The 19388-nt window shown below is 40.7% G+C and overlaps 3 protein-coding genes across 4 annotated transcripts in view; 1 reads left to right on the forward strand and 2 right to left on the reverse strand.

Moving 5' to 3' along the window:
* The window catches only part of LOC106869597 (HORMA domain-containing protein 1), a 660018-nt gene that overhangs the window by 32129 nt on the left and 608501 nt on the right, over positions 1 to 19388 (reverse strand). The gene's annotated exons all lie outside the window — the stretch shown is intronic.
* The window catches only part of LOC128247805 (histone-lysine N-methyltransferase SETMAR-like), a 59899-nt gene that overhangs the window by 16940 nt on the left and 23571 nt on the right, over positions 1 to 19388 (forward strand). The window lies entirely within an intron of this gene.
* On the reverse strand, positions 17631 to 18652 carry LOC149135562 (uncharacterized). The gene has a single exon (XM_089352343.1). It carries the CDS (start codon positions 18557 to 18559, stop codon positions 17801 to 17803), a length of 759 nt encoding a protein of 252 aa, XP_089208469.1. The 5' UTR covers positions 18560 to 18652; the 3' UTR covers positions 17631 to 17800.

Genomic DNA, 19388 nt, shown 5'->3' on the forward strand with positions numbered 1-19388 from the left:
TGTCACTGCACCTCGGCTCACGAAACCGGGAATTCTCCCGTTTTGTTGCCAGTTGCAGTAGACTGATGCTAAGAGGTTGCCAAACAAGTCTGGCATTTGGCAATACAGCTCGTAGGGTAGACCATCCAATCCAGGCGATTTATCCCTCGCGCAGCCCACCATCGCATCTCTTACTTCAGCAACTGTGACGGGACCCTCACAACACTCTGCCTCTCCCGCCGAGAGCCGCGGCAGGCCAGTCAGGTCGGCACTGAAATCCATCCTGCATTCCGACCCACCGCTTGCACCGAACAGTCAAGCAAAGTGCTGTTGAAAGGCCTCACACATCCTTTCGGGTTCGAGCAAACTGCATCCCTGTTCATCGATTAGAGACCGAATGGTGGCTCTGTTACCGCGTTGCGCCTCCGCCACCCGGGTTTCTCGTGCAGCTTTGATCCCTTCGTTCCTTAAGGCATGCATTTTAGCTCTGATGACGCAACCTTCGTGTTTGGCGTTGAGGTGTTGGTCGAGGGCCATCCTCGCAGCCAAAACGTTGGTTGCGCTGCCAGTTGTAAGTGCCTCTTCTAGTTTCTTAACTAAGTCTCCCTCTACTCTATTTCGATCTATCGCTAGTTCTTTACTAAACCTAATAGATTCCGATTTAATTGCCATTTTCAGGGCAAACCACCAGCGGTTGTTAACGATGGCTCCTGTTAACGCCCTCTTAATTAATTCGCTAATCCGGTTCCTGTAAACCTGCCGCGCTAAGAGCGAAGCGTTCAGTTTCCAGTAACCTGGACCCTGCCTATGTGTCTTATCTAAGTCGAGCGTACACGTCACAAATTTGTGATCTGTGTAGCTGACTATTTTAAATTGTGGACATCCTACACTATCTCTATCCGCTGTCCTACATAGAACTCTATCTAGATACGATCTCGACGATCCGACGCGGTTTGTCCAAGTCCACGTTGGCATGTTCGGATGGTCGAGTCGGAACCTGTCAGACAAATGGAAACGTCTGAGCAGGTCTTTGAGGCACTTACATCCTCTTCTACTCCTATCCACTCCCACATAGTCTACATGCGTGTCCAAGGTAGTGTTCCAGTCCCCTATTAACAGTAAAGGTCGTGACGTTCCCAGAAAAACCTCTAGAAATCCGCCCGCCCCGTTAAGGACGGTGCATAAACTGCCATCAGACGGAAAGCACACCCGTTTGTGCCATCGACGTCCAAGACAACCAGCCTACCCTCCAGGTCTAGGAATATTGGCCTTACTTTTAGGTTCAGACTCTTCCGAAAAAGCACTGCGGTACCACCACCACCCATGTTTGGCAGACAGGGAGAAAAATAAATGTCAAAATGTCCGCCAAACATGGACTTGAGGGCCTGCGGGTTACTGAGTCTGGTTTCACTGATAGCTATGATTTCTATGTTCTGTGACTTGATGTCATTTAGAAGATAACCTTGCTTCCAAGCTGATGCCAAGCCACGTACATTTACATAACCTAATTTAAGCATAATTCAAGTCGAAATTTGTGTTTCATACACAACAGTAAAAGAGACAAGAGAGAAGGTTACTTACTCGTTTCGAAAGTTTTAGCTTCCTCTTCTTTTGAAGTATCTTGGAGGAGGTTTTTGAAGAGTTTCTTTGATAAATATTTTTGGAACCCCCCAACCGCATTCGGAAAGAGGGTTTTGAGTGTGTGGTGCTGCGTTTGTGTGATGTGAACTATTTTGATGTGTTTCGGTGGTGTAGTGCGACATGATGGAAGTGGTAAATAGTAATTAGAAAATATAAAAACTAAACAAAGAAAAATTCTAAAATGTAAAAAAAATTAGGAAATATAAAGAGGAAAACTAGGGTTGAAGTTAAAAATACAAAATACAAAGTATGGGGAACAATTATAATAGTAGTAATATAATAGTAATATTGTATTACATAATGTAATAGTAATAAAAAATAACAACACTATTAACAATAATAATAATAATAATATAGTGGTTTGAAAAGGTACATTGATAAGAAAAATATTGTGATTGGGGAAGTTTCGGCTTATCTATTTGTGTAAATTATATGACATAGTACAACTACTACTCTAATCGTGTTTTAATCGTTTAGGTATTGGTATATGAAGTTAAAGGAGTCTGGGTGTGTATCTCCTAATGAATACTAGTATAATATTATTATAAAAACTTTGGAGTGATGAGTGTTATTTAATGTTACCTTTGTGTATTGTAGTGTTATTCGAAATCTTAGAGTCAGTGACTAAATTGTTTAGTAATTTTCCTGTAAAAGTGAGATTATGGATCTCGGGTTATTAAATATGTGTGTATTTTATGGGGTCAGAATCTAGCTATGTGAGGGTAAAGTGAATAATTAAAGTAAATATTTAAGTTGGGGGTAGAGTACGGGCTTCGTTAATTCAACGCCTGAATGGTGGCAGGATGGATCTGATGAGAGAGTTACCAATGAGAGAAGATTTTGAAGTGATTATAACTTAAAAGAGGAGACTTAGGGATTATAGTACTTAAAGGTTTTAATCAGTTTATATATACAAGAAGGTTTGAATTCTGATCTCTTATTAATTAGCTTGTTCTTTTCAGGAAATCTAATGATTTTCAATAGTTCTAAGGAACATAACCAGTTCTATTATTTCTATAAGTTGTGGCCGATCCAACTATGGACCATCTAAGGTTAAAGTTAATGTTTTCGTCTTTAAGTTCCCATATTCTACTTGATAGGTTTAGTGATTCATCTATTGTACTGTGATTTGATATTTGGGTATGGTTATAGGGCCTACTAGTGTTGTTGTCATTATAATTATTACTATTACTAGCATTATCAACAATGTTATAATTCTCAGGATTATTAGTTTGTATACTATCAATAGTAGCTGTTGGGGATCTAGTTCAAAATGGGGCACCAGTATTTTGTTAACGAAACACTTTGAAACTTGGGACACTGGTAGAATGTGTCATATAAAACATCTTTTTCTCTTAGTCTTCTTAACAAAAAAACGTACATCGCAAGTTATTTCATGTTAAAGTTGTCGTATTTCTGTAAATTCAGTCGAATACAGTAAGTGCTGACTACGTAAACAAACGATTCTCAAACGATACCCAAATATCAAATCACAGTACAATAGATGAATCACTAAACCTATCAAGTAGAATATGGGAACTTAAAGACGAAAACATTAACTTTAACCTTAGATGGTCCATAGTTGGATCGGCCACAACTTATAGAAATAATAGAACTGGTTATGTTCCTTAGAACTATTGAAAATCATTAGATTTCCTGAAAAGAACAAGCTAATTAATAAGAGATCAGAATTCAAACCTTCTTGTATATATATTCAACGATTCAAGTCATTGATTGAAATTACAGAAATACGACAACTTTAACATGAAATAACTTGCGATGTACGTTTTTTTGTTAAGAAGACTAAGAGAAAAAGATGTTTTATATGACACATTCTACCAGTGTCCCAAGTTTCAAAGTGTTTCGTTAACAAAATACTGGTGCCCCATTTTGAACTAGATCCCCAACAGCTACTATTGATAGTATACAAACTAATAATCCTGAGAATTATAACATTGTTGATAATGCTAGTAATAGTAATAATTATAATGACAACAACACTAGTAGGCCCTATAACCATACCCAAATATCAAATCACAGTACAATAGATGAATCACTAAACCTATCAAGTAGAATATGGGAACTTAAAGACGAAAACATTAACTTTAACCTTAGATGGTCCATAGTTGGATCGGCCACAACTTATAGAAATAATAGAACTGGTTATGTTCCTTAGAACTATTGAAAATCATTAGATTTCCTGAAAAGAACAAGCTAATTAATAAGAGATCAGAATTCAAACCTTCTTGTATATATAAACTGATTAAAACCTTTAAGTACTATAATCCCTAAGTCTCCTCTTTTAAGTTATAATCACTTCAAAATCTTCTCTCATTGGTAACTCTCTCATCAGATCCATCCTGCCACCATTCAGGCGTTGAATTAACGAAGCCCGTACTCTACCCCCAACTTAAATATTTACTTTAATTATTCACTTTACCCTCACATAGCTAGATTCTGACCCCATAAAATACACACATATTTAATAACCCGAGATCCATAATCTCACTTTTACAGGAAAATTACTAAACAATTTAGTCACTGACTCTAAGATTTCGAATAACACTACAATACACAAAGGTAACATTAAATAACACTCATCACTCCAAAGTTTTTATAATAATATTATACTAGTATTCATTAGGAGATACACACCCAGACTCCTTTAACTTCATATACCAATACCTAAACGATTAAAACACGATTAGAGTAGTAGTTGTACTATGTCATATAATTTACACAAATAGATAAGCCGAAACTTCCCCAATCACAATATTTTTCTTATCAATGTACCTTTTCAAACCACTATATTATTATTATTATTATTGTTAATAGTGTTGTTATTTTTTATTACTATTACATTATGTAATACAATATTACTATTATATTACTACTATTATAATTGTTCCCCATACTTTGTATTTTGTATTTTTAACTTCAACCCTAGTTTTCCTCTTTATATTTCCTAAATTTTTTTACATTTTAGATTTTTTCTTTGTTTAGTTTTTATATTTTCTAATTACTATTTACCACTTCCATCATTTATTTATCTTCTAAATAAGTGTATGTACCAATGTAATAGATAAGCTGGTATACTTAAGTTGTAGTGGTGTGCTTTGGCTAAACTGACCACTCATCACAAGGATATCATATTTCAACCTTACTCTAGCTAAGACATTATTTATGACCCCCCCCCCCACTATTCCTGACCAGGACAGCATCATGTATGTCTGTCATTTAGGAACTCATCTCTTTAGATCTCTTTTATCTTTTTATCTCTCTTTATTTCTCTTTATCTCTTTTTCTATTTTTAGGTTTTTTTCTTATTCCTCTTTCTGTTTACTTCTGTTATTTCATTTTTTTTTTATTTCTTCTATTTCTTTACCCAATTTCCTTTATTTCCTTTATTACCTTATTCCAACCCTACTAAATCTTTTATATGCATCTTACTTTATTATCCGTATTTTTTCTTATATTACCCTTGATCTGACTTCTATTATTTTTGTATTATTATTGGTGTATTTTATGTCTTATTTTATATTGTTTTTTTCGTATTTTATATTGTTTTAACCTCCAACTTCTTTCTTTTTTTATCCTCGCCTTCTATCTCATATACGCTAGTTATATTTATTTATCATTCACTCTACCCTGAATTGTGGTACAATATGGACAGATTTCTGAATACCGAAGAACTTTTTGTAAATATAAGCATATTACTATGGATTATACCGAGTGGACTTTCCCATTTTCTTGCTCTTTTTTCTTTGTGATTTCTTCTTTGTGATGTAATCTTGGGACGGAATATATTTGCGGCTGAAGATAGCTTTAAACCATCCTGTATATCAATTATATACTCATATAATGATGCAACGACTGTTTGTGTATAAAGCTTGAAACACATGTACCACGGAATCCTTTGTGTTTTGTTTTAATTTTACGTTTTAATATATTCTTTCACCTCGGCCACTATCTGGCATATACAGGTGCTTACAATTATTACCTCTAAAATTTGCAATACCTATATATATATTATATATTTTGTTGTTAGGACGTTTATATCTGATTTTATAGTTTTTTGATATGCGGACTCCATAAACGGAATTCATTTTTTACCATCACACCTAGATTTAACCTCACCCAACCCCACTCCAATTTTTGTAATTTTCTTCAAATTTCAGAAAAATGCATTGTTTACCTGTGAAATAGCTATAATATTTATGTGTGTGGGACAGCAGAGCCAGGGAAGAACATTGGGTAATCAAAGAATGGTCACAGCAAACATTAGTTCCAAGGTATTTTTAGTTCAACCTGGAAAACTTATCCTACCTCCACTCCACATCAAAACTGGCATTATAAAACAGTTTGTTAAAGCTCTGGATAAAGATGGACCATGCTTTTATTATGTCTGCAGCATATTTCTTGGTCCAAGAAACAGAAAGATAAAAACTGGAGTATTTGATGAGCCTCAAATCAGAAAATTAATGAAAGATGGGAATTTTGTAAATTCTATGAAATGAACTGAAACAGTAACATGGAATTCATTTGCAATAAGCAGCCAACTATTCCAAAATAGTTGATAACATGCTGGAGAACTTTCAAAAGTTGGGAGCAAATATGAGCATAAAGCTGCAGTGTCTCCACAGTCAATTTGATAAATTCTCTGAAAATCTTGGTGACACAAATGATGAGCGGGGAGAACATTTCCATCAGGACGTAAAATCAATGGAAAAAAAGTATCAAGGCAGACGGGACTTGCACATAATGGCAGATTGTTGCTGGAATTTGGCTCATGAGCTTCCTGAGCTTCAGTACTCAAGAAAATTATGCAAATGCAAATTCATGGGAAATTTAGAATAAACAATGATGTAATTTGTCTGTAGAAATTTTAAGAATTTTACTAGTTTTTCAGTAGGAATTTAAGGAAACAGCCTGGTTTTGAAGAAAAGCCAATTTCTATGTATGTATGTTTGTATGTTATGTCTGCCTTGTTAAGCTGTTTTATTGAAAAAAGGAATGAAATTCTTGAGATCCAGTATCTTAAAATCTTGATATGGTAGTAATAACAGGATGTTACTTTTAGATTCTGTGTGTCAAAAAACCCCTAGTTCAGGCCCAAATCTTTTGGCAACAGAGAAATTTCTTTTTTTGGCCTATGTTATCATTTGAAGTAGTATCATTTCTAGGTCTCATATTTACTAATTAAGATTATCATATTTAAACATATCTGTTTATTACCTACAAACTTTTAGCTTTAATTTACATACCCTCTTCCTTTCTCTCTCTCTCTTCCTGAGGTCTATTGTTGGTTCCTACAAAGCCTGTTTGGTGAACATGTCCAATTACTAGTACAATTACTAACCACAAAGACCCTTAGAGTTTTTGAAATCTGCTCAAATGTCATCATAAAAGGGCTATGAGAGATAAGTACCAAATAAAGCATCGACCTGCATTTTCTAAATTAACATCATGTGTGATTTTTAAGAAATTTTTTCACAAATTTGAAAAGTGTTTCAATTTAGGAATGTGGTTCCTAATTAGAGACACTTCTGTCCCTATATTCGGCATACACATTTATATAAGGGGATTAATAATAGTTAATAACAGTCAACAATAAAATAATTCATAAGACTAATGTAAAATGTAAAATATAAATTTATTGAAATACTTGTTACAAATCTCAGCAAATAGAAAATAAAAACTTAATTTATAGGTCATTAGACAGATATATAACAAATGTGAATGGTAAATTAAAAATGTTGTCTTATAATTCTCAGGTCAAACCAACAGGCGTTTACAAACACACATCACGCACATATTTCAACAGCTTCATTTGATCTGCTTATTTGATGTGCACCTATCAGCACTGTGTCATGCTTTCTTGAATGTCTTCACCACAGATGAAATAAAACCAACTGTTCACTTCATTTTGCTTGGCCATGGTAGACTTTTGTTTGGTTTGTCTGCAAGTCTTTTTTCTACCTTTCATATCTTGAAGCCTTTTCTTGTATACGCTTCATGCAGTGAGCTCTGTTTGCTGGCAATGGCATTTCCCATTGATCTTGGGTAATTTTCTTAATAATGGATGATATCATCTGCAACAATTCTCTGGGACGTTTACTTGGAGGTCTGGTGTTGACTGGCTGTGAAACCATTGCATATTCATTCCCAGAGTCACTGCTGTTGTTTGGTGCACTTCCTTGAAATTCTGTGGTGCCATCAGAACTGTTCTGTGGTAGAAAAGCATTGTAATGTCCAATGTTGTCTCCAACCTTGTCAAGGCAACCACAACACATTTATTGATCTGTCTATTGTATTCATCATTGTAAACATTGATAACTTGCAAATCCTTGCTGACAATAATGATTGTCTTCCCCAAGTGTTTTGCTGTTGCAGCAATCTCCAGTTCACCTATGTGGCAGTTGGGGGTCGACATGTGTCTCATACAATACTTGAGGCTTACAGAATGGATGTGGTCAGACACATCAGAATTTATGATCTCTGACTGATTTGGTCCAAGCAAGTCATGAAGCTCATCCATGTTTGCTAGCATTGATGACATAACAACCAGCCCGAGGCTATCTGCCAGAACTGTTTCCTTCAGTTCAACCAATCCTGAAGATGCACTTCTGCCTGCTGACTGCGGAGTGATTTGAAGTTCACTTTTTATGCAAATCACAATGCTCTGGAAGAAGTAACATTGTTACAATCTGTGGGGACATTTCAATTTCTTGAAGCATGTCATTAGGAAGTGAAGACGTCTGAGGTATTTGGAGCTGAGCTTGCTGTGGAGGCTGTGGACTACAGGTAGGTTTGCCGGACAGACCTTTTTCAAATGCTTTCCCAGGTGATCTTCATCATGGACATCATTTTGGCCTGTTTCAAGTTGTTCAAAGCTGCAGTCCTTCTGGTTTCCAGGCTCTCTGTTTTTAACAGCTGCCTCTGAAGTTGTGATGAAGTCAGCATCTGTGAATACATGTCGATTTGGTGGCTAAATCCCAACTGTGGCCACCACTGAAGCATGGTTGAAATCCTCTGCAAGCAGTCCAGCAATATTTTCTGTCTGAATGCTTGATCCAGGATGAATTTTCATGAATCTGTCTGCAGTCTGATTGAAGTATGCAGAGAGGGGCTTGAAACAAGTGAAGTCAAGTGGCTGCATGTGATGACTACAATGCAGTGGAAGAGAGAGTATCAGCACTCCATGTTCAGTGGCAATTTCAATTACCTGAAGATTTTCTGTGTGACTTATGTGCTCACCAAGGACAAGAAGGACAAGTGCATCCTTTGAAGGTTTAGTGTATTTGATGAAGTTTTTAAACCACATGCAGAAAGTGTCTTTATCCATCCAGCATTATTCCTGCACTGCAAATCCTGTTCCAGCAGGGGTACTAGTTCTGAGGACTTCCTTCATGCATTTTTGTTTGAAGATCACAAATGGAAAGACGAAGTAACCACTTGGACTCATGCAGCTAACACATGTGACATTGGTTCCTCTTTCTGCATCTACCTGTTGTTTGCCTTTTTTGCCATGATTTTTCCAGGTTTCTGCACAGTGCTGAGAGATGATTCATACATGCTAGATGCATCCAGTTTGTTATGGTCAAGAACTGTCTCAAGGATGTCAAAGAACCTATTCACACTTTTCTGCTAAACCCTGTAGCTCTTGCTATGCTGGCACCCTCAGGTATTTGAAGACTGAGATGAGGGTTTCTGGTAAGAAACTTTGAAAACTGTTCCTAGCCTGCACATTGCTTTCTCCATTGAACTTGTGTAAAAGTTCTGCATTGTTTTTCAAAGCAATTTGAGACAACAGTTCCTGCACAGTAGTTTTAGATATGCCAAACAGCATTTCTTCCAGTGAAAGAATGTGATGCACCAAATCCTCTTCTTGTCTAGACAAAACTGTAGGTGAACTGAAATGTCTTTTTTCCTCCAACTGATTTTGTGAAGAAATTTCAAAGTTCATTATGTATAGGCTAATATTTATGTCACACACTAAATAAGACTATTAGAAAATGCCCCTATATTGAAACACATTGTACCTAACTTGGAACACCATGCCCAATAAAGGTGCAATCAAGTGTTCCAGTATAGGGACAGTAGGGTACCTCAAGAAAAAAGACACCACTAAGGAATGGGGGGGGGGTGAAATCACATGCAGAAAGTTGTAAAAATATGTGAAAATTGATCACAATAACCACTGTACCAATTTCTTGTCCATGCTTACAGTTGTCTGCATGTAAAAGCTAATGGCATACCTGTAAAAAGTTATATGATCTTGATGCTAAGCCAAAAATACAAATATATTTCTCTCACCTTCACAATGGCTACTGCAGATGATCAACCTGCCATTGTAGTGATCTCCCTTCCCTAATTGGTGTTTTTCTCAATCTCCCACCCCTGTGAAAAAACCTGCAAGAGGAGTGTTCAAATGAGTATCCCACCCTATCTCCTTCACTCTCCCTCTCTTCCAGTTTCTACATATAATATTTTTACATAGGATATTTGGTGCTGGAATGAAGAAACTGCCGCCACATGAGTTAGACAATTTGACCAGAAATACTAAGCCAGAGAGCTGCACCAGGCTCCAATCTGTTTTAGCTTGGTTTATACTGCTGGATGCTCTTCCTAATGCCAGTTCAGATAAGATAAATGTCAAGCTAATAATTATTGGTATTATTATTACTATTATTAATTATCATTGTATCTGTTTATTGGTTGCAAACATTTGGCTTTGATATGACTTCTCTTTCCTTCTTATATTTCACTCTTTCTGAAACCTAGTGATGATTATTTTTAAACTCTGTTTGTTGAACACATTTACTCAGTAGTAGATATCTGTTGTTATGTCTTCCAACATCTCTCTATCATCCGCACTACTTTCTCTACAGACAACCTCTCTAGTGTTGCGATCACAAAATGCACAAACTTCATATAGGAAAGGCATCAAGCCAATAAAACCATATGAAAATCATGACAATCACATAATGAAAAACCCTAATTGCATTTACAACACTAACATCTACCATGTTAGTGATTCACACAGTAGTGGGAGTGGTTAGGTGGGAACATCTGACATATGGGGAACCTCTTTATCATCATACAACTGAACTACCTCATTTCCTTTGAGACATCAAACCCACCAACCACTGAAAACACATCTTCACTCAGATACAAAACATCATCATTTCCACCATCAACATTGGCACAATGAGAAGTAAACCTGGAGTGATTGCAGAAATGTTGGATAGAGATGAATAGATTTTGGCCGTGTACAAAACATAACACAGAGAAGAGAGGAACCTAAGCTAGATTGCTCACAAGAAAAGAACATGGGAGTGAATTCTGTGTGGGAAATAGTGCTGTGGGTGCATATTTTTGGCAGAGAAATGGATAAAGTAACAGAAGGAGTCAGAATAATTAAGCCTAGATTAGTCACAAGTAACATAGCAACAAATGTTATCTCAGTATAATCACTCCAATAAAGAATGACATGAACAAAAAGGCTATTTCTGAGTACCCCTCGAAAACTATATGGATTTCAGAAATAGTAGCCTTGTTATCACAGTTTGTGACTTTAATGGACTCACTGAGAGACAAAATCATAATGGTTAGTACAATGTACATGGAGGCATGAGGAATGTGGAAAGATCAAGTTTCTGAGAATTCTGAATTTCGTATGATTTAACTATTTAAAAAAAAAAGAGAAAAACACTAATTTCAGAAAACTGGCCACTCAATCACCTACCATTTAAGTGAACTTGCAAGCTTAATTCAACTTCATTCTCATCAGGAAGGAGTTGGTGATATTATAGGGATGATGATGGGTGCCTGTGAGTATGGTGGTGTTGGAGAGAAAGGGACAAGTGTGGTAGCATAGGCAGAAGCAAGGGAACAAGCCATGCTGGGAAGTGGGGTTAGGGAAAAAACTGTGGACCAGGAAATCATGCAGGTTGTGGGCTCATTTGAAGGAGGGAAGGGGTAGGTTGGGGAAGATGTGTGAGGTGGAGGGGCTGGACTGGAGTTGCTGGAAGGCTCAGAGAATGGTACATTGGAGGTGCAGTGCGGAGGGGTGATAGGTGGGGGTAAACGGGAGATGGGCTATTGTAGGGCAGGTGAGAGGAGAGAGAGAGAGAGATCAGAGGGACGGTCCACAAAACGTGCCCTGGCAAGGGCTGTGTGAATAGTGGTGAGGGGATATTCACGGAGGATGAAGTGGTAAGCCATGAGTTGAGATTGAGTCTCAGTCATGATTGTTACTGTAGAGCTTGCGCAGATGGAAGAATTGGGAGTAGGGGATGGAGAGCTTGGTGTTTTAGGATGGGAGGAGAAGTTAAGGTAGGAGTGTGAGTCAGATGGAGGTGATGAGAGTGAAGTGATGTATATTGACAGAAATGTCGAGAAATGTGATGGAAATGTTGGAAATAGTGCAAAAGAATTTGAGGGCAGGATAGAAGGATTGGACAAAAGAGAAGAAGGGGTCTAGTTATTCGCAGGAGAGTGAAGTCACACCAATACAGTCATCAAGATAATGACCATATAGTTTGGAAGTGGGATCAGTGAATTGTGAGAAAATTTGTGTCTCAACATAGCCAATGAACAGGTTCACATAGTTGGAGCCCATTCTCATTCCCATGAACAAGAAGCAGCTGAGGGAGAGAGAACAAGTTCGGCCAGACAAAGAAGTGTCGAGGTGTTAGGTTGGGAGTTGGGTCGAAACAATAAGTATCCAGACTGTTGCCATAGTAACGAAGCTAAAGCATGCAGAGCGAAGCTGCTTGGCATAGATTAACCTTGAACTCTGCCGTGCATGTGCACAAAATTTTAACATTCTAGCTCACTTCCAATATTTACAGTAGTGCTTGGAAGAAAGGTGTGTAGCATGTGATTGTCGCATTGACCATGACAGAGTAAGTTGTCATGGCGATACCTGCTCAGAGGCCTACACAATGTTGCGGAAAGTGTATGGAGAGGAGTGTATGAGTTGCACACAAGTGTATGAGTGGTTCAGACATTTCCAAGATGGCTAATAAAATTCCAATATTGATGAACATTCTGGGAGACCCACAACCAGCAGAACTGAGAAAAACATCACAGATGTGCATGCATCTGTGAAGGGAAATTGTTGAATCACCACCTGTGAGTTATCAGAGGATGTGCAGATTAGTTACGGTTCAGTTCAGTCCATTATCATTGAAGATTTGGGTATGAGATACGTGTCTGCCAAGTTTGTGCCCAAACTGCTTTCAGCTGACCAATGAAAACATTTTGACAACTTTGCATAGGCCTCTGAGTGGGTATTGCCAAGCTTTTGAGAAAATTTGATGCAGATTTTCTGTCCAACTTTCTCTATCATAGTCATTGTGATGATCACATGCTACACACCTTCCTTCCAAGCACTGCTGTAAACAACGGAAGTGAGCTAGAATGTTAAAACTTAGTGTGCATGCACGGCAGAGTTCAAGGTCACTCTGCATGCTTTAGCTTTGATACTGTGCAACAGTCTGGATACTTATTGATCAGACCACGTAAAAATATATATACTTTTAATTTTGATGTTGATGATAATTTAGTTCAGTAGTATATCTTTCTAGACAATTCCCTAGGGAATTTTATGACCATCTTCATTTTAGACTTTTTAAAATCTTTATTTTTGTCCTTCGTTCTTGTTTTGAGAAGAAACCTAACTTCAAGCAACTTTTTACAGATCAATTTTTAGACACTACACTATTTTCTAAACCTGGCAAAGTATATAGGGGGTGAAAGGGGTGCAATAGAAGTTGTTTGTGGCATAGGATGATGAACATTAATACATAAAAAGTGGTGAGGTCAGATCTTAAGATGTTGAGCCTCATAACTGAGATGAAACAGGATGAAGACAAATGATGACATACTTGGACTAACTCATCCTACTATGGATAAAACAAATATCAAAAGAGAAATAATGTATGATAAGCACATATACCTGAATATGGGAATTTTAATTCATTATTTTCTTTCTTTCTTTTGTTATTGTTTTGCAAATACATTAATTGTTTGAAGAAATATAAAAGACAATGATCTGTCATATTTTCCTCTTTTAATTTTGCTTTTCTTTCTTCTGGGGTTGATAAATAAGAAGCAGTTAAGTGTTGAGGTAGATTTGATTGACTGAACATAAGTGAAAAATTTGTAGCCACAAATCATAGCTGTAGAGGCAGCCGAAAACTACAAGAACACACTAAGTCCATGTTGTCATAGCTTGTAGGAAGAAGAAGCTCCTGGTGTAAAATCTCTCACACAAAATAAGATTTAACAAAAACCAGTCTGGGCAAATTTAACAGCATTATACACCGTTATAATGCAAAAGAAAATGCAAGATTGAAATGTAGAAAATATAAAAATCAAAATGTAAAATTGCTAAAGAAAAAAGAGGAAAGTGGAAAAAAAAAAAACTAAGATTAAGAAATTTATTACCTTTTAAAACTTTGTTTTGGATTTGGTTTACAAGATTCTTTATGTGAGTTCGTGTGTTGAAGCATATCTTGTGTCTGGGGAGAGTCATTCTCTTTTAGTGCCTTATTATTTAACACACTCACCAGTAAAATTTTCACTCATTTACTCATTTAATTTTCCTAAAATTTTCATTGTGTCTTGCAACCTTTTCAATAGTTGTTGACTCTGTTATCCAAGCTGCGCTCTTTTTGTTTGTTTGTGCACATGTGTGTGGGTTAGTGTGTGTGTGCGTATGTGTGTATGTATATATGTATGTATGTATGTATGTATTCTGCATATTCATGTGTTTGTGTGTGTGTGTTTACATGTGTGTGTATGTGTGTACCTCTGTTTCATTGTGTCTGAGTATGTCTGTGTATGGGTTTTTGTGACTATGTACTGTGTCTGTATATATGGATGTGTGTCTCCATATCTGTCCTTGTGTGAAGTGAAGTGTGTGTGTATATGGTCACGTGTTTCAGTCTTCATTTGCATATGTATGTGTGTATGTGTGCTTGTCTGTTCATATTACCAATGTACCTATCTGTCTGTATGTCTATCTGTTTACATTCATATCCAAGTGTACTGTGGTGCAATGGAGGAAGAAGACAACAAGAAGCGAAAGGACAGAATGAAGCGTTGGACCTTACCTTGCCGACCGCAGTGGGGTACACGATCGCTCCTAATCAGAACACATCCTTCTCGTAACGTCGCTGTTTTCTCGCTGGCCCCACGTCCTAGTCTTCGACCGCGTGTCGCCGACTTCCGATCTGACCCTTCCGGTCTGGCTTCACCTCTGTTTGCCTCACCCCTCTCCACCACCATACATAGCTCGTCACAGCCCATAACACCACACGCCCCCCCCCCCCCCCCTGATCTATAGATCATTCAACCGGCTCTCCCACTTACTCCTCGCTCCCGAACTACCTTAATTGGTTTCATAATCAGCCAACCAGGGAGGAGGGTACCGCTCCCTCTGTGGTCGCTGTGCGACCCCGGGACTGGCCTGAGTTCCTGGCGCGCTGCCTTCATCATCTTGCCTACTGCTGCTGTCTTCATCATCCTTCCCACTGCAGCTGGTTCCATCCTCTGAAGCACTGACAATCTTCCGCACATCCAAAACATGGCGTGGCATACCATCGACTGAGACGTTGTTCTTTGAATTGATGGAGGTTATAGTTCCTTTCCCCCATTGTGATGTGCACCGTGCATTTGGGGGTTTTACCCAAACTTCTTCCCCGATCTGCACGAAGGTGTGCTTTTCTTCTCCCTGGAGTCGCATCGATGCAATACACGGGTGCCTCCACTCGTACCTGAATATTGCCCTGTGTTGCACCGACTCCTCAGCCTGTCCTGACCTGGGCGACATATTGTACCAAAATACGGCCGCGATTGGTGAAATGTGGCCTCTCTCTGCCATGGTCTTGATGGTACAATGATGCCTTTTCACCACTCCATTTCCACTTGGCCGGTATGCCGCCCTGAAGAAGTGGCTGACCTGCCACCCGTCAAGCATTTCTTTCAGCACCTCCGAGCGAAATGCAGTGCCATTATCCAGCAGCAGCTCATCCACGGGGCCTCGTTCCAGGAATATCCCATTTAACACTCCTGCGATTTCCTCTGCAGTCCCCGTCTTCATCTCCCTCCATATGGCCAACCGCCCCGGTCCGCAACCAACCATTGAGAGGTACATCCCCTGCCGGTAGTGTGTTACGTCCACTGCCAGTAGTTTCCAGTTGTGGGCCACTGGAATACTTCCCGCCTCATGTACGCCCGGAGCAGGGTCAATAGACTGGCACCTGTCACAGCTGCTAACCACTCTCTGCACGCTCCGCCTCGTTACCTCGGAGTCAACTTTCCTGGCGAGGAACAATGTCCTGTCCACTCCCATGTGATGCATGGTATGCAGTCTCCTCAACTCCGAGTCACTCAGACAGCATACTGCAGCCACAGCCCGCTCCGCATCCTCTGGCACCTGCAACCAAGCTCACTTTACCCTGGTTAGGACGTCTGCCCTGTTCTTTTCGGAAGGCACAAAGATTACGCTCAGCTCCAGATCGAACTCAGCGGTTAGCTCCCGCAATATTCCCAATCGGCGCTTTACCAGCATCTCCGCAGCCCCTTTGGTTCACACCCTCCGCTCATCGGTGAGGACTGTCATCACCCAACCAAGCACAGTGGCCGAATCGGTTCTAATCTCGATGGTGCACAGCCCCCCACTTCAAGGCCAGGTTCACCCCCTTCAGCACGGCATCCAACTCCACCACATTGATATGGTTGCAGTCATCCATCTTCCTGAGCCAGGCTGCATCTTCCACCACGGTGCCTCCCATTTCCAAGACGACCCCTATTGCGATGCTACTGGCGTCACACCAAACGATCCCACTCTTTGATTTGGGAACATACCAACTGCCTCTCACTGGATCCTCTGCTCTCACTCTGACCAAGACTTCCTGCATCATGTCGGTCGTTTTCTCCCCAACTCTGTCATTCCACTTTGCTCCTTCGGCTCGTCTCTTGATGAAGCTACATGCTGTCCGAAGCCATCCTGCAACCGGGTAATGTCCCAACAGCTTCCCGCACACCGAGAACAGTTCCAGCCTACTCACGCTGGTGCCCAGTTCAGGGATCTCGTTTCCTCTTCGGAACACCAGCCCGCCCGATCTGTCTTTTTGTAGCTTCAGCCCCAGCACAGCTCCCCCCACCATCGACTCAGGCGGCTTCGCAATCAGCCCGAACCTCTCCAGGTGTCTCACTACCTCGGTGGCTGGCACTACAGTCTCGTCAACCAAAATGTCGTCGATGTAGGAACTGGTGGCCTTCCTTATCCTCTCCTCTTTCCCTAGGACGGATTTGAGCACCATCGCCATAATTTTCGGAGCGGAATTCAGCCCGAAACCCAGCCTGGTTAAACAGTACGTCCGGCCCTTGTACCGCACCAGCTGGTATCGCCACAGCTTGTCACTCACACGGGGCTGCAAATATGTCGACTTCAAGTCGACGATCGTTGCAGCCTTGGTCGACTGTCTCCACACACGTAACGTCTCACCGCAAACGTCCGTTGCCTCGCCTCCCGTGTGGCACGATATATGGTCGTTCAGCTCCCTAAAGTCCAGCACCGGTCTGACTTTTCCTTTCGTCGGCTGCACCACTGCCATCAGAAGCAGCACTCCACTCACCACCTCCTCTTTCCACGGGACAAGGACTCCTTCCTTGATCCATCTCTCTACCTCCTCGTCGAACTCGACGCTGGCGTGACCTTTCAACGTATGCTGGTAGCAGCTCACCCTGTTCTTTAGTAGTGGGGGCTCGTCCTTCCATCGCCACTCTATTATCCGCCTCCGACCATCAAACGCCGACGGCGCACGATGCCCCCACGCTTCCGAACGTGACCTCATCTCCTGCAATCCTAACGCCACCAAGATGGTTGATGGCATCCATCCCCAACACCATGTCAATCTCATCCACCAAGCGGCCAACTACAATTGCTTGCAGCGTTAGCTTTGCTCCTTGCACCTCAATCTGCACGTCAGTAATGCCTTCACAGCGTACCTCTCTTCCGTCGACTGCCCTCACACTGCTTTCTCCACTCCACGTCTCTACCACTCCCGGAGTCATCAGGGTCGTTGTACAGCCGGGTCCACAAGGGCACGCGACATCTTCCCATCCACTAGCACATCAACAACGGGTAGAAAAATTTGCGCCATTAATGATCTGAAAGGGAGACCGCTGGCGCAGTAGTCTCCCTTAGACTGTTTCCCTGCAGACATTCGGTGGCTATATGCCCCGTTTCACGACAACGGTAGCAGATGACCTCAGGCTTAGGTAACTTACAGTCTCGCACCATGTGCGGGCCCTGACACCGGAAACACTGACCTTTGAACGGATGCGCACGTTCCTTGTTTGACCCCTCTCCGCCACTCCTTGGCTGGCCACCTTTTGCTGTCGCCGCTGCTACCAGCGGTGACGACCTACGACAGGAAACTAACATACGAGCTCTTGATATTATATCCGCCATGGGCATGGTACTCACGTCCGGCAGTTTCTGCAATTCGACCGACAGGTGGTCAGGAAACCCAGTCACAAACGCCAACTTTACTGTTTGATCCAGCGATTCTCCCTCGTACCCCGCCAGTCTAGCCAACCTCCTAAGTTTGTTGGCAAACACGTCAACCTGTTCGCCGGTCCACCTCGCTCTCCCCAGGCGAGCGTACGCCTCGAACATCCCTTCTGCGAAGGCCTCCATCAAGCGGATTTCTATTTTCTCTGCGCTAACTTGGTCCCTCTCTTCCATCTCTAAAAATAGCGCCAACGCCGGACCATCTAAGTAGAGCGGTAGAAAACTTGCCAAGTCGCATATTCCCTGGAGCTTCGCGACCAGCTTCATCTTCTTTAGCCATGCGACTACGTCCGTGTCGCCGCAAAACGGCTTAATTATATCACTAGCAATCCTGACTACACTCATAATTTTTTTTTTTTTTTTTTTTTCTTATGGGCCGAAATAGCTTGTGGTGCGATGGAGGAAGAAGACAACAAGAAGCGAAAGGACAGAATGAAGCGTTGGACCTTACCTTGCCGACCACAGCTGGGTACACGATCGCTCCTAATCAGAACACGTCTTTCTCGTAACGTCGCTGTTTTCTCGCTGGCCCCATGTGCTAGCCTCCGACCGCGTGTCGCCGACTTCCGATCTGACCCTTCCGGTCTGGCTTCACCTCTGTTTGTCTCACCCCTCTCCACCACCACACATAGCTCGTCACAGCCCATAACACCACATATACATACATATACGTATACATATATATACACACACACACATACATACATCTACATAACAGCCCACTAACTATTCTACTTGTATATAAATATAAACTGTGGGTATGGGGGTATGATTACCTACTACATATATTTCCTATTTAGTACTGGGGATGTTTCATTTATGAGGACGTACTCCTGTATTTGTCTGAGTGTTGAGTCTTTTGGGTGCTTGGATAAAATGTGGATGTCAAGTTGACCCAGGTTGCCTCCATGCTGGTCCTTGGTATGGAGGACTGTTTTTTATCGTCATATTGTCTCAAATGTTCATTTAGTGTTTCCGTAATGCTCCTAGATGTGTCTCCTATGTATGTCATGTTCATGTCTTTACAAGCACCTTCTATGCACCTTATGCTGCAGACTACATTTCTGGTTCTACAGTTAATGCCAGGGTTGATCCTACATACCATGCAGTTATCATTGGTGCATATGGTATTCTCAAATGGGTACATCCTACATAGTTGTGATCTGATGGAATT

The sequence above is a fragment of the Octopus bimaculoides genome, chromosome 5, assembly GCF_046866305.1.
Source record: "Octopus bimaculoides isolate indiv1 chromosome 5, ASM4686630v1, whole genome shotgun sequence".
Classification (NCBI taxonomy): Eukaryota; Metazoa; Mollusca; class Cephalopoda; order Octopoda; family Octopodidae; genus Octopus; species Octopus bimaculoides.

Excerpts from the sequence above, each read along its gene's own strand:
- LOC149135562 (XM_089352343.1), bottom strand. The coding sequence starts at position 18,559 with ATGAGTGTAGTCAGGATTGCTAGTGATATAATTAAGCCGTTTTGCGGC.